Source organism: Pteronotus mesoamericanus, unplaced genomic scaffold (assembly GCF_021234165.1).
Source record: "Pteronotus mesoamericanus isolate MK-2021 breed Mesoamerican mustached bat unplaced genomic scaffold, CSHL_Meso_final contig_101, whole genome shotgun sequence".
NCBI classification, from domain to species: Eukaryota; Metazoa; Chordata; class Mammalia; order Chiroptera; family Mormoopidae; genus Pteronotus; species Pteronotus mesoamericanus.
The window spans coordinates 11502261-11518511 of record NW_026555001.1 but is presented as its reverse complement, the minus strand read 5'-3'; the positions used below and the strand labels follow the sequence as shown (position 1 = coordinate 11518511).

General features: G+C 33.9%; 1 protein-coding gene across 8 annotated transcripts in view; it reads left to right on the top strand.

The window, feature by feature from the left end:
* Positions 1-16251, top strand: part of BIRC6 (baculoviral IAP repeat containing 6) — a 204381-nt gene that overhangs the window by 91878 nt on the left and 96252 nt on the right. For 5 of the 8 annotated variants that reach the window (XM_054568064.1, XM_054568091.1, XM_054568073.1 and 2 more), the window contains exons 27-39: positions 2082-2296; positions 2479-2687; positions 3010-3356; positions 3975-4194; positions 4720-4853; positions 5411-5548; positions 7065-7192; positions 9900-10031; positions 11779-11994; positions 12561-12744; positions 13422-13577; positions 14960-15093; positions 15735-15888. In XM_054568064.1, the coding sequence (XP_054424039.1) occupies positions 2082-2296; positions 2479-2687; positions 3010-3356; positions 3975-4194; positions 4720-4853; positions 5411-5548; positions 7065-7192; positions 9900-10031; positions 11779-11994; positions 12561-12744; positions 13422-13577; positions 14960-15093; positions 15735-15888 (2367 nt within the window). The remainder of the gene's footprint in view (positions 1-2081; positions 2297-2478; positions 2688-3009; positions 3357-3974; positions 4195-4719; positions 4854-5410; positions 5549-7064; positions 7193-9899; positions 10032-11778; positions 11995-12560; positions 12745-13421; positions 13578-14959; positions 15094-15734; positions 15889-16251) is intronic. The other 3 variants (XM_054568109.1, XM_054568100.1, XM_054568082.1) reach the window with 1 other exon arrangement.

Genomic DNA, 16251 nt, shown 5'->3' with positions numbered 1-16251 from the left:
AATTTTTCTTTATTTCACTTAGTGTAACCTTCATTTCTGCCTTGGTCTTTTTTATGCTGTTGAAGTACCCATTGAGTTCCTTGAACATCCTAATAAGCAGTGTTTTGAGCTCTGCATCTGATAGATTGCTTATCTCCATTTTGTTTAGTTCTTTTTCTGGAATTTTGTTCTGTTCTTTCTTCGGGCCATATTTCTTTGTCTCCCCATTTTGGCAACTTCCCTGTGTTTGTTCCTTCGTATTAGGTGGAGCTGCTTTGACTCCCTGTCTTAGTAACATGGCCTATTGTAGAAAAGCACACCAGTAAGTTGATGGAGAGGTACCTTAGGTCATCGCCAGGGTGGGGCAGCCCATTGGAACTAGGTTGATGGATTCTCAGACATGGTGTCGTCAACTCTGGTTCTCTGTGGGGGAGGGCTCAGAAAGGGGACAGTCCTGCTGCCTGGCTTTTGGAGGTTTGACCAGGAGGAAGTTGTTCCTTGGCACTGTCCCTGATGCCAGACACTTCAGATTCTCCCTATATGTCACTGGTGCTCTTCCAGCTGCTTCCTGGTGCTGGAGCCCAGAGGGAGGGAGTCTGTGTAAGTCCTAAGTCCCTTGTGGGCTCTTTTAGAGAGGATACCTGGGAATTCTGTAGTTTCTTTTGCTGCCGCCCCCCCCCCCCCCCCCTGCCCCGGCTGGTGTTTGTAGCCAGAAGTTATGGGGACTTCTCTTCCTGGCACTGAAACCCTGAGCTGGGTAGGCTGGCCTGGGAATGGGATTCCTCCCTCCTCCACCACACATGCTCCCGTGTCCGTTGCTTCTACTGGTCTGGATGAATGTGACTTTAATTCCTTGGTTGTCAGACTTCCCTACAACTGAATTTCTCTGATAATTGGGTGATAGTTATTTTGTATTTTAGTTGTAACTTTTGCTGTGGTTGTGCAAGGAACCGAGCTGTGTTTACCTATGCCTACAACTTTGAGAGTTTTATTTTTAAATAGAAAAGTCAAGACTTGTAGTCAAGATAGAGGAGTAGGTGTGTTCATGCTTCACCTGTAATTTGTTGATCAGTCTTATGAAATGTGAGCAGTTGTTTACACTTTTTTTTTTTTGTTTTTGTATATGGACTTGACTATAACACACAAGTCTTCTAAGGAGAATTATGTTTTTTGTGGTTCGGTAGTTATTCTGTCTAGGAAAGTATTGCTAACCGCTTGTTCTCTTTTAAACTAGACCCATTGAGAATGACTCTAGTACTAGAAGTTTTAATTTTGTTCATTTCCTTTACTGTAAAATATAGATGGTCAGGTTACTAGCTACCACTCACCACAAATCAGTAAAAAATAAAAAGAAATTATTATTAATGACTCTGTTTAGTCTTACTAATTGAGCTTAATTCTGAAATGTGCGAGAGATGAGGGATACAAATCTGCTCTTTTGTCCGTTCCTCTCACATCATTCTTATCTTAGGAGGAACATCTCATGCTGTGTGTGATTCTAGTGCTTACACAAAGACACTTACTACCTCTTTAGTATGGCCCGTAGTATTCGAGAAGCTACCTACTTCATATGGTAATGAGATCAAAAACATTGATGTGTCAGTACTGTATTTTTCTTCATTTGAGGGCCTTCCTCAGGGATTTTTAGTGGTAATAATGGCTACTTGTTAATTCAGCATCATAGTTTTACCTTGCATTTTAATGCCATAAAATGCCAGTGTAAGATGTAATTTCATAAGAAGTAAAACGAGACTTAAGAAAACTAAAATCAGGCATTGCAATTTGGTATTATTAATGCATCTAGTTGTGAAGTTTTTAAAGAAAGACCAAATGGCTGAAAGCAGAGTAGATAGATAACTTACAGAATTAATCTACATACTGTTTTTTATTTAACTTTTTTGCTTTAAGTTTTTATGTATAGTTGATTGCCTTTCCAGTAACAAACTTACTATTGTATATTTTTTACCAAAGTCATGGGGTTCAAACTAACAAAGTTTGGGGTTTCAGATATTTTTTGATGAGTTTTGCAAACTGCTTTGGTATATCTTTTGGTTAATTGATACATGGTGTTTTTTGGTCAACTGTTGCTATCTATCTCACAGGAGCAAGGAGGTTTGTGACCTTGGATTTTGGCAGACCAATACTGTTGACTGATGTGTTGATCCCTACTTGTGGAGATTTGGCCTCCCTGTCAATTGACATTTGGACATTAGGAGAAGAGGTGGATGGGAGGCGATTGGTGGTAGCCACTGATATAAGCACCCATTCACTTATTCTTCATGACTTGATACCACCGCCTGTATGCAGATTCATGAAGGTAAAGAACATCTAGAAAGTGAATTGATTGATAAGGTTTTCATGTTTCCGACAAGTTATGAAAAATATTTAGACATGTATTTAAAAAGTATAACTATATACGCTTTTTAAATATATCACTCAGATTTTTATTGTTGAAGGTTGATGTGTGTGTGTGTATATACTTCTAATTTTTCATTTCAGATCACTGTCATTGGACGTTATGGAAGCACAAATGCCAGAGCCAAGATCCCATTAGGATTTTACTATGGTCATACCTACATCTTGCCTTGGGAGAGTGAGCTGAAGTTAATGCATGATCCTCTAAGGGGGGAAGGGGAATCTGCAAACCAGCCAGAAATTGACCAGCACTTAGCAATGATGGTTGCTCTGCAGGAGGATATACAGTGCAGGTGGGTAGGGAATTGCGGAATATTTTAATGTTATTGAAATCCTCTATTTTGTATGTCTTACATATATTTATCAGGAACTGTCTTTGCGTAAGTGTGTAGAAAAGTGCAGAAGGAAGTAAGACACTAACATTTTACATTAATGTTTAATGTAGTAATATATTGTGATTAAATATTTGGTTCAATTTAGTACTTACCAAAGGATTAATTCTTTTTAATGGTCATGTGTTAACATTTTTAGAAATTTAATTTTTAGCGTGTATTCATACATGTACATTAAAGAACATTGCAGGAATGATTTTGTCCATTTATTTTTTACTTATAGGTATAACTTAGCTTGTCATCGGCTGGAAACTCTTTTGCAAAGCATCGACCTTCCTCCTCTTAACAGTGCTAACAATGCACAGTACTTCTTGCGAAAGCCAGACAAGGCCGTCGAGGAAGACAGCAGAGTTTTTTCCTCCTATCAGGATTGTATTCAACTCCAGCTCCAGCTGAATTTGGCTCATAATGCAGTGCAGAGGCTCAGAGTAGCTCTAGGTGCAAGTAGAAAGATGTTGAATGAAACATCAGATCCAAAAGATTTAATTCAGACGTCTTCCACAGAGCAGTTACGTACTATCATCAGATATTTATTGGACACTTTGCTCAGCCTTCTTCACTCTTCCAATGGTTTGTATTTGGCTTAAATATTTTGAAGATTAGGAATATGTGTGATGTGAAACTGTTGAGTATTTTGTTGTTGCCTTGATATTTCTTGGGTATTGTTAATTTTAATATCCTTTCTCATGTGAGTGTGAAATCTGTTCTTTAGGTTAACTTATTTTTTCCTCTGTATTTTGTTTTTCTTAAATGGATTTTTTGATTATTTGTTTTTCCTGAGGTTTTGCTATTGATGTGGCACATCATTGTGTTACTGGCAAAATAATAAATATTGGTTAAGTGTGCAACACTGAAAACTTAATAATTGCTAATCTCAATGGAGCTGTCATTTTCTGTGCAGGAGCTATTTTTGATTATTACTGATGCACATATGATCACATGTACACAGTCATCTGATATACCCAGTTTCACAGACAAGAAATATAATGGCTTTAAGTGCTAACTCTTCTCTTCCTCAAGTAGTTAGCAATTTAAATTCTACATAAGAGGAGTCAATAAAGAAATTGCAGAATAAAAATAATTGTATATTGATTGGTGGTAAAGATGAAAACATACATAGGCATGCTGATTTTGATATTGTAGCACACACTTAAATAGGAAATTTTACTGTTTTCTTTCTTGTAATAGGACACTCTGTTCCTGCAGTTTTGCAGAGCACATTTCACGCCCAGGCCTGTGAAGAGCTTTTTAAACACTTGTGCATCAGTGGAACCCCAAAGATACGGTTACATACTGGTCTTCTCCTTGTTCAACTCTGTGGTGGTGAAAGATGGTGGGGTCAGTTTCTCTCTAATGTTCTTCAGGAATTATACAATTCAGAACAGCTTCTCATCTTTCCACAGGACAGGTAGGTCGGAAAATACTGGACTGACTTGTTATTAATGACTTAGACCTCTCATGGTCTGTGTTCAGATTTTGAAGTCTTCCATATATCGATACTGAATGGAAAAATGAAGTATGTGTATTCAGAGTTTGGGGAATGCCCAGTGAAGGGCATATTGAAGAAGTTTATATATGATAAAACTAGACTATATTGTTTAGTTTCCTAATTGACTGTGGAATTCATTGAGCTCTTGTTTACGAGTTATTTCCTATGAGATCATGTTATTTTGTGTTTGGTGTTCTTTTTGTTTTGTGTTTTTTTTGTTTGTTTGTTTTTTGAGGCAGTGACAAAGTTCTCTCTACCTGATTTCTTACAGGTAAAGTTAGCGAATACAACCAATTACTTGAAAAACCTAATTTTAACATTATACTCCAATATCTTGCTAAGAACTAAATATTCTATCACTACTCTATTAAATTTCAATGTAAGTTAGTTTTTAAATGAACAGTTTTAATTAATTTATAATGAATATTTATATCTTTTTTTTAGGGTCTTTATGTTACTTTCCTGCATTGGTCAAAGATCACTTAGTAATAGTGGAGTGTTAGAAAGCTTACTGAATCTATTGGATAACTTATTGTCACCTCTTCAGCCACATTTACCCATGCATCGGAGGACAGAAGGTATTATTTAGTTATCTTTAGTAGAAACATAAGATTCCTGTAAATAGTGCTTTATAAATTGGCTAGTCTGAAATACTTATTAAAATATCCATTGCTGTACATTTTGTTATGGTTTTTATGATGTAGACTTTTAAGGATGACCAGCCTTCATGGGATTGACTAATTATTATTGCTCTTTAAATCGATTACCTTTTCATTTTTGAATTTTGAACTTGGAAATTATTGTAGTATGTTTCTCCTATACTGTTATAACTTAACACCTTAAGTCTAAGAATAGTATTTTAAACCTTGTTTTCTAGTTTATAATTTATCTGTTAGATTTAATCTACATTTAAGGATCTATTTTTGTACTATGAAGCATTTGTATTCCATCAGATTCAGTGTGCTACTAGATTTGTGGTCTTAGGTTCTAATTTTGGGGCTTATTATAAATAAATATTGGTGTTAGTAATGATATGGTGTGTTTTGTATCTATAATGTGTTTTACCTCATAATTACCAGACTTCGTAGGAATTTTAGAATCACCTGATTATTTCCCCTCCCTCATCTTTTCATAGGAGTCCTAGATATTCCTATGATCAGTTGGGTGGTTATGCTGGTGTCCAGGTTGCTGGATTATGTGGCAACTGTTGAAGATGAAGCAGCAGCTGCAAAGAAACCTTTGAATGGTAAAGAGAGGGAGAGGTTTCTGACAGGTATCAGAAGTTTATAATAATCTGTTGGTGGGGATTTTGAGAGACTCACAGTTGTTCCAGAACTGGCTATTGACCCGGAGATTCCAGCTGTATGTAATTTATGTAAAATATGAATTAACATTATCAGTAATCTGTTTAAGGATAGAATTTATTTTGAAGGACGTTATGGACAAACTTGTCTCAACATGACTTTAGTTTCTAAATACAATCATGTCTTTCACAAGGTTTTCCCCCATACCCATTTAAACAGTTTATAATAATAACAGTTATAATAATAACGTGAAGTTATATAAAGGACACCTCTGAAGAGTTCTTATAGTTTTATGTTATTAGTACAGTTTCATTCCTTAGACCATTATAAAGTTAGTTCTACTAATTAATTAAAAATGGCTTTTATTGCTTGCAAAACTTTCGAGAATTTTTTTGTTGCCATCATCATTATTTTGAGGCACTGAAAACTTTACAAATGAAGGGAAGTCAAATCGCAAGACAAATTGTTTCCTTCCCCTCTCCCAAGTTAATAAGGCTTTTTATAAAGGATTTGAAATAGCTATATTTTATATCTAAGTACAGCCAGTAGTGCCATAAAATTTGGAACTTTAAACATTGTCAGGATCCTACTATTAAAAAAGGTCTCTTGAGATGTTTCATGGGTGTATCAGTTGTTTATGGTGTACATTATATTTGGGAAGAGGATGGAGGATTCTTTTCATGTATAGGAAATTTTCTCTGTATATTTTTTTAAACAAATTCTTTATATCAGGTCAGTAAGACATAGAATTAAACATGACCATAATATGAAGTTGGAATATAACAGTTAGTATTGGAGGTCTTAGTTTTTATTTATATCAGAGACTGTGGAAACACATTGGTGGATGCCCTTTTTTTTTTTTTTTTTTTTTTTTTTTTTTAGGGTTTAAAGAATTCTGACTTGATACGTAGTAGAGAATCTAAAAAGATGTCTTTAGTTTAATTGAATGAAGAAATAATTGTAGGTGGGTTAAGTGTCAAATTAAGTCTGAATTGAGCAGAATGAAACTTAGAGTAGTCTGGATACAGTTCCCAAAATGAGAATAAGTAGAGCCTACACAGCATGGTTTTTGAACTATTGAACCTTATTTTTGCAGTCACTAAGTCAAATTATTCAGTACCATTTTGGGGGGCACCTGCACAAAAGCATATGAGTTTGAAAGTTACTCAGTATGGAACATTTGTGGTTGTTGGAATTGAGTGACATTGTCAAAGTTGTATTATACAAAAATTAATATTAATTATGGAGAAAGATGGCTGTCATCTTAAAAGAAAGGTTGGAGACAACTCTGGCCTTAAAGTGACTTAAAGTCTAGGTTAACCTTTTTAGGGTCAAATCTTAGCAACTTCTTTACAACAGATTTAAAAATTTTTTAAAAAAGCTGTTTTGTCATTGACACATTTATAATTTTGGTTTTACTGGGTATTAAATGTACTTTAAAACTACGTTTAACAGTTATTAATAAAACTTTTCCTCACCCTGTAGGTAACCAGTGGAGTTTTATTAACAATAATCTGCACACTCAGAACATACATAGGTCTTCCAAAGGCAGCAGTAGCCTTGATAGATTATATTCCAGGAAAATCAGAAAGCAGCTAGTTCATCATAAACAGGTAATTTTGAATACCTTTTTTATTTTAATGTTTGAGAACATTGCTTTACAGGTTGCGTGGGATAGACTTGCCATCAGACATTAGGTATGGCATTTAAAGAGCTACCTAGAGAAATTATTTAACGCTTTGAGACTGTATTTCCTTGCTTGTAAGATTGCAACATTATGTGGTTTACAGGTTTTTGGTTTTGTCTTTTAAACTGACTACCTCTTCACATCTCTGTTGGTGCCATTCTTTGTGAGCCCATCATTATTCTTTGCCAAGTCAAAAGGCCTCTCTTCCTTTGCCCTTTCTCAACCCAATCCATTTTTTTGCTTCCTCTAGGGAGTTTTTTAAAAATACAAACTTGATCATCTTACTCCTTCTGTAAATTCTTAGTGACTTCCAGTTGACCTTCTGATGAAGGTCAAACTTTTAAATGTGGTTTTAGGGTATCTGTTACATGCCCCTCTGTCTAACATTCAGGTTTGAATGTTGGTCTAGCCATGTCGAATTTCAGTTCCTGAACCACTTACACCAATTTTCTTGTTCAGGACTTTTGTGAGCGCTAAGTTTTTTGTTTTGTTTTTTTACTATGAAGCACGTACTTCATTCACTCTTTTGCTCAGGTAAGCTAACTTATTTTTCTGACCTTCTCTGGTTTCTAAATTAAGATAATACTGGATACAATATCTTCCTTGTGTATCCTATATTTTTATTCCCATGTTCATCATAATATTCTGTAGTGATTCTTTTATTAACATGGCATTTGTGCATTTCACTGTGCATAAATGATTTCTTAAAGTATTAGTAGAAATCATGGAAAGTATGTGCTCTTTTATGCCTGGCCTCTTTTGTTCAAAATGATATATTTGAGATTCATCTGTATTGTAGAGCGTGTTAGGGGTTCTTTTTTCATTTATGACCACTATTCCATTATTTGCATGTTTCAAAATCTATTTGTCCATTTTCCTGTTGATGAACTCTTTATTTTTTGTTTTATTCTTTAGTTGTTTCTTTTTGATATATATACAGATCTCTCCTTCTTTAATGTGCAAGTGCATGTGAACACTCTTGTTCACAGAAGGACATACAGGGGTGAGCAAGAGTAGGTTTACAGTTGTGTATACATGAAACAGTTTATTCTTGTATTATTTATTTATTACTTACTCTCCTTAATATTATTAACCTACTTTTCGCCACCTCTGTATATTAGAGTGTGATTTTATTGTATCTCTGGGTTCTTACGATTTTTATCTCAGTTGGTTCCTTGATTTCTCTTGAAATTAAACATAGAACTTATTGATGTGCAATAAATTCACAGAGTAAAATGCATATTAATAAATTTTTATTGAACAGAGTTTATAGCTGACACCAAATTCTTATGAGCCAGTACGTTATTATAGTTACTTTTTAAAGTGTCTTCCTCTTTGTCTTACAGCTATTTCCTTGATACTTAGTATTGAACCTGGTGTGTTGTCAATAAATGTTTGTAATTGGAAACCCTGAGGATATGGCAAGCTTGTGAAAGCTTTGGGCTTTACAAGAAATACGACATAGCACCAACTTGTTTATTTTCACTTCTAAGTTTTTCTTGTATAAGCTAACCTTGATCTTTTGCAAGAAAAATTATATGAAGTTTGTTTCTCAACACTTTGTTTTTGAGACTCAATTCATTTCTTGTTTCTAGGAAATACATACTAAAGTATTTAGGGTCAGTTGGCCATCACATTGCCAACTTATTCTCAAATAATTTAGGGGAAAATGTCTTTGTACACTAAATTACTGATTAAGACCGTAGTTTCAAAATAAATTAAAAATTATATTTTTATTGATTATAATTGTATATGTTAACCATAGAACTCTTGGGCAATTTTTTGAAAATACTCATTTGTAGGAGTTCCCATATTCACATAATATATGTTGATTAATACATATACACAGCTGGTTTTGTTTTATGATGCATTCTTTTATATATGTGGAGATAACAGACAAGTTGATACGTGTTTATAGTAGTGATATTAAAGGACAACTATAAATACTGCTCAAAAATATTTCCCTCACATATTTAATTATTTTCCTTTATTTAAAAAAAAAGAAGTCTATTAGTTTCATTAGTGGCTTACATAGGAAAGTTTTCTAGTTACTTCACTTCTCCCATGAGGTAAAGAATCCATTAATTTTTAATTATAAGATAAAATGATCTTATAATTGGGATTTAAAGAGGTGTTTTTAGAAAAATTTTATTAAAATTTTTTTAAAATTTAGCAATACAGTTAAAGCTATATATTTCAGGGACTCATAGTTGTCCCTTGGTATCCATAGGGTATTGGTACTATGAACCTGCAGATACCAAAATCTGCAGATGCTCAAGTCACCTAGTTAAAATGGCATAGTATTTGCATATAACCTGTATTCTCCTATAGATTACTCACAATACCTAATACAGTGTAAATGCTATGTAAATAGTTGTTATGTTGTGCAGGGAATAATGGCAAGAAAAAAGCCTGTACATGTTCAGTACAGGCAGAATGATGGTAATTGAGCCTAAATACATAGTGCACATCAGCAACAAGGTAACATTTGAATCTGAGCATCGGGAACCAGCATACAGGGAGGCCTGACCGTACTAACTCCTTTAGTTTGGTGTATGAATTCTGTGAGGAGTTTAATAATTTATGTCGTTTTTAGCATTGCTATATATAAGGTTAATTTTTCTATTTTTAAGCAACTTAACCTACTAAAAGCAAAACAGAAGGCTTTGGTGGAACAGATGGAAAAAGAAAAAATACAGAGTAACAAAGGATCATCGTATAAACTTCTTGTAGAGCAAGCAAAACTAAAGCAGGCCACTTCAAAGGTATGACATTTAATTTTCAGTGTAATTATCTTAGAAAAGTCATTTTCCCTCTTAGTATTTTAAGTTATTTGAATTAAGTATCTTTAATAATAATTTGGAAACTTAAATATATATTATTCTGCTTCTTAACAGAAAAATCTATTCTGAACACTTTGGAGTGTGGATAGTAGCCTTTAACTCAAGGAAATACATGACAAATGTGACCTTAATATTTTTTTTTTAACAGTTGCTGTTCAACTTATGATGGGGTTACATCCTGATAAATTGATTATAAGTTGAAAGTATTAAGTTGAAAATGCCACTGCTCTTTCTGCCATCTTTCTGTGCCTCTATCATTGTGCGCATGAATGCCCTGGCTGATTCTCTTAAGAATATTGACAAGCTGAAAAGAGAAGAATGCCAGAATCTTATTAGGCCATGCTCAAAAGTCATCATCTGCTCTCTAAATATAATGATGGAGCATGGTTACATTGATGAATTTGAAATCATCAATTATCATAGAGCTGTGAAAACTGTTGTGAATCTCACAGGCAGGTTAAATAAGTGGATTGATCAGCCTCAAATTTGATGTGCAACTCAAAAATTAAAACATGGCAGAACAACATGCTTTTGTCTCATCAGCTTGGTTTTATTGTATTGACAATCTCAATGGGCAAGATGGACCATGAAGAAGCAAGGCGAGCCCTGGCAGGGAGCTCAGTTGGTTAGAGTGTCATCCTGATATGCCAATGTTGTCAGTCCGATCCCCGGTCAGGGCACATAGAAGAATCAACCAGTAAATGCATAAATAAGAACAAACAAATTGATTTCTCTCTCTCTCAAATCTGGAAAAAATTAAATCAGTGCACCTAAAAATGTAGTCAGTACCCCTTAAACTACAAGACATCATTCCTCAACATAGTGGACATTAAACATGCTTAGAGCATAAAATCCAAAAAATGCTGGTAGCATAGTACACTGTGGAGTATTGCTTGTTTATTGTGACTGCGTGCCTGACTGGGGATCTCTGGCTCCCTGCCGCTGCCCAGCATGATGAGAGAGTATGGCACTGCATATCACTAGCCCAGGCCAAGATCAGTGCTTACTGTTCCTGCATCTTCAGAAAGTCGGAAATTTGTAAGATGAGCCATTGTAAATTGGGGACCATCTGTAGTGTATTTCCTTGAAAGTAGATTGTATTCCAGTAAATTAAAGATAAAAGACTCAAGGAAATATATGGGTTTCCTTTCCTTTCCAAAGAAAAATGAAGTGTAGTGATTTGTAAATAAAATTTAAAAAATAACTTTATGTATTTTTAAACTAAGGGGAATAACACATGTAGCAACCAAGTTTGTGTATAGTGTTTCTATAAATATGAAATTATAGTTATCGCCTCAGACTTTGAAATAAATTGAATTAATATTCAGTACTTGAAGTTATACAGGTTTCTTTACCATCCATCTTTTATTAATTATGTTTAGGATATCTTGGTAATTTTTTTTTATGATGTTATATTTGATGTAATGTAGCCGTTCTATAGAATTTCACTTTTCTGAAATTCTGTTTTATATCCTATATCTATTCTAAAATAAGACATTAGGTATATTGATTAATATAGGTTTTAATAATATTACTTTATGAAAATTTTGTTCTTTAGAAGTTGTAAGTTTTCTGAGTGAATATTTCATCATGTAAATATATTTGTACTGAAAGAATTTTTATTCAGTAAATAAATATCGATTTAAATATCATGAATTTCTGTGTACAGCACTTTAAGGATTTAATTCGGTTACGTCGGACAGCAGAATGGTCTCGTTCTAATTTAGACACAGAAGTTACAACAACCAAAGAGAGTCCAGAGATAGAACCACTTCCTTTTACCTTGTCTCATGAACGTTGTATTTCAGTAGTCCAAAAACTTGTCCTGTTTCTCCTCTCCATGGATTTTACATGTCATGCAGACCTTTTATTATTCGTTTGTAAGGTAAGTAAACTAATAGGTATAATGTATACTATAGATTTATAGTGTAAAACAAGAATTAGGAAATAGGGAAGTTTTTAATTGGTTTTTGATTAAGAGAAGTAATGGTGGTTTTATTGGTTGTTCCTTTTATGCAGTTTTATTGTGCCTTGAAACATTTAAAAAATATTTTGGCACTGACTTTTCAGGATACTTGATTTACATTTTAATCTAGTTTAAACCAGAGTAATGTAGATTTGAAATGTATGTCATTTGGGTGTCTTGAACCTATCCTTTTTTAATAATTAAAATAGGAAATATACCAATAAATGTCAAATTATAGTAATGAAGGGGTTTTAATGCCCTGAAGGCTTTCCTGTAGCATATTCATTGTTTATAGAAGTTATTTTTAACATTCAACCTAGATTTTCGTATCTGATTCATGAAATTGCATTTCTTTATCATTCTATGTCAGTCAATTATTTTGACACCAAAGGTGTATCTCATTGAAAAAAACTCCAATGCTTTGTTTTTGGAGAAAACATATGTAATTGCTCTTTAAGTGTATGATTTTATAAAATGTATTACAGGTTCTTGCACGCATTGCGAATGCCACGAGGCCAACTATACATCTGTGTGAGATTGTGAATGAACCCCAACTGGAAAGACTGCTATTACTTTTGGTTGGAACTGACTTCAATAGAGGAGATATATCTTGGGGTGGTGCTTGGGCTCAGTATTCCTTAACTTGTATGCTACAGGATATTTTAGCAGGTTTGTCAGGATTAATTTTTCATAGGGTTTGTCAAAATTAGCTTGTCATTGCTTGACTAAGTAATCTTTTACGAGAACTCTAATCCTCAAAAGTATAAAAGGTCTCTTTTAATGTCATAGTGGTAGCAACCATTTAAATTACTTTTGTATTTAATTATGTTGACTTTTGTGATAAATGTCTTTTTGGAAGCGTCAGGTTGTTAAAGTACAGGTTTATTGGAGCTGGGTGGCTTCATTATTAATACCAGCAGTGGGCTGCCTACTAGTGTTCTATGGCCTTGAGGAGGGTACTTACAGTGCTTTCGTATGTAAAATAATAGTAACAATAACAATAAAGTCTGTTCATATGTAAGATAAGGATACTTAAAAGTACCTTTCTTATAAAGATGTTTTGATGAGTAAGGGAGTTAATACATGTAAAGTGATTATGGTAATTCCTTGTTCAGATTACATATTTTGTGTTTTCTACTTCTTGTTTGCAGAAAGTTAAGGTAATACAATGGTCCTAGCATTTTGTTAGGTAGCTGAGGTCTTGTTTGCCTTTGAATCTTTTATAGTTGGTAGAGCAGACATGCTGTCTGTCGTTCTTTAAACTGAAGGAAGAAATATGCTTTAATATGTTTTGGATCTTTATTTATAAATCATTAAAGCAGTTAGAACTGTTCGGTTCCATGCAGGAGAATTGCTGGCTCCAGTAGCCGCAGAAGCCATGGAAGAAGGGACAGTGAGCGACGATGTCGGTGCAGCAGCCGCTGAGTCTGATGACTGCCTTCAGCAGTCTTCAGTGCAGTTGCTGGAAACCATAGACGAACCTTTGACACATGATATAGCAGGTACAGTCTCTGAATTATTTTTGGAAAAAAAAATACCATTTAGCATTTTTTAAAAATGAAAATGTTTCAAAATTAATGTTAGTGAAGTACAAAATTAATTTTTATATTTTCCTATTAGGTCTTTGGCCTTAGTAACTGTTTATCAGTTATTTTCCTGATAAATATGTTTTGCTTTGATTTTCTGACTGAATGCTCATTATAATAAAATGCTAACCTTTCATAATATCCTGGTTACTTTGATGTGGTTTGATTTAACTATGTTGAAAATTACGTATAACCTAGAAAAGTATTAAAGATATTCAGTGGTTAAGAAAGCAGAGTTAAAGGCTCTTGTTCTTTGAAGTTCACTTTTTTGGGTATATAGGCTTCTTTTTCTCCCCTTGGTTTTCTTTCCTGCTTTTTAAAAAAGTAAGTATGTGTCGTAGCCTGCACAATTATTTGTAGGAATGCTCCCTACTTTTCAAGACTCTACTTTAGTTACTACCCTATATATGGCAGATGCTCTGGTCATTTCAACTATTTGTTATTCTTTAATCCTGCACTGTCTTAGGATTTTATCCTTTCTACCTGAGACTCCCTTTATCTAGGTTAGATTTTCTCCTCTTGTTTGCAGGATGACTTCTTTATCTAAGATTGATTGAACACGTGCCCTTTCCAAGAAGCTTTGTCTGTCACCCCCCGCAGTGTTGGCCGCTGTCATCAGTGCTGCCTTACACTCAGTTCTCTCCGATAGCATGGACCATGTTGTAGCTGGTTTAATGTCTGTAGTGTACCCTCACCTCCAAACCTCTATTAATTTCTTGGAGGGTAGAAATTTGTTTTATACATACCCTCAAATCCTAATACAGGTTGGCATTTGCCAGGCATCCTATAAATATATGAATAAGAAGGTGGGAAGGATGAGGAGATAATAGTTGTAAGGCATAGAAGGCTAATTAAGAATTTAGAGACGTTAGAGAGCAAAGTAATTTCTGATTTAAAATAGAAAAATAAGGTGAAGAGCAGTCTTACAAGTTTCCTTTTTCACTTTAATGCTGGGTCTCAGTTATTGAAAAATTAGATGTTAACATAATAAATTACATATTGGAGGTAATAAGATTAGTAATACTTAAAGTTTATGCAACTTGATTCAACAAGGGTTAATCTGTGGTCTTTTTTCCTTAGGAAATCAAGTATTATGTTGGTGATTTTAATTGTGTATTACAGAGTGATACATTTATGTACCTACTGTTGCCCAGTAGTCAAGAATAACAGTTTAGAAATGTTTAGATCAGTAAAACATGTTACACACAAGTAAAAATAACTTATGTAATTAAAAGCAATGTATTGGTTAAATTTATGTTGTATACTAAACTAATAAAATCACTTTCAACTATCTAAAGGTGCACCTCCTCTTTCTTCTCTGGAAAAAGATAAAGAAATTGATCTTGATCTACTTCAGGATCTAATGGAAGTTGACATTGATCCTTTGGATATTGATCTGGAAAAGGATCCTCTTGCAGCCAAAGTTTTTAAGGTATGATACACTAGAGTATTCTTTGCAGATAAGCCTTTCATCTTACAGTTTTGGTTTATTCATTACTTAAAAAAAACAAAGTGTACATATTTATCACCAAATGTAATCCACTACTTAATGTACATTAAATTACTATAGGTACTATTAGTATGTACCAAATGAATCGTATATAAGGGAAACTTACACCATTTTGTTAATATACCCACTTACATTACCACACACAAGAACCACTGATAAGCATGGGGAATATATATATGGATTATAAATATTTCAAGCAGCATTTAATCTCATCCAGGCTGACTTCATTGCAGATTCTACTTCTGTGTTAACCTCAACTTTTTCAAAGGAGATACATCTCTAATACTTTACATTGATTCTTTTTGTGTGTAAGAGATTTTATTAAGGGTGGTACATATCTTTTATGTTTTAAGTAAGCTATTTTTATATTTTGGTATAAAAAAAATAAAACATTACTGAACCATTCCTCTAAATCATTAGGATTGTAAGTATGTCTTGGGGAACTTAAAGGATGAAGAGAATGTTTATTTTATAACCCTGTTTGAATTTAGATAATGTAAATAATAATGTCATTCTTTCTGAAGAGGCAAAAATAAACCACAGTTGTTTTCTATTTTTTTAAGCCAATAAGCAGTACATGGTATGATTATTGGGGTGCTGATTATGGCACCTACAATTACAATCCTTACATTGGAGGTCTTGGAATTCCTGTAGCAAAGCCACCCGCAAATACAGAGAAGAATGGATCACAGACAGTTAGTGTTTCAGTGTCTCAGGGTAAGTATGCATTTATATGTTAATACATATTCTAGTCTTGGAACAAGTCCTAAATGCACGCTTTGTCCCTTGAGAAATTGAGCCTCTGTGTGCTAGCAGGGTTTACTGTCACAGGCGTGCCATGGGAGTGACATTCAGAGCTGCGTGCTTCCCTGTCAGCCAGTGCGAAGGGTCTTCCATTTAGGGTCCAAATTTTTTTTCTCAAAATAACACTTGGTGAAGTATATTTGTAAATTGTGTGGCTTTGCTCGTGATTTTCAGTAATTGTGCTTTTATTTTCTTACTGTTAATAATAAACCTTTTAAATTTGCAATCAGAATGGAACCTTATTGAATATTCTTTTTGCATTCTTCTAGTCATGTA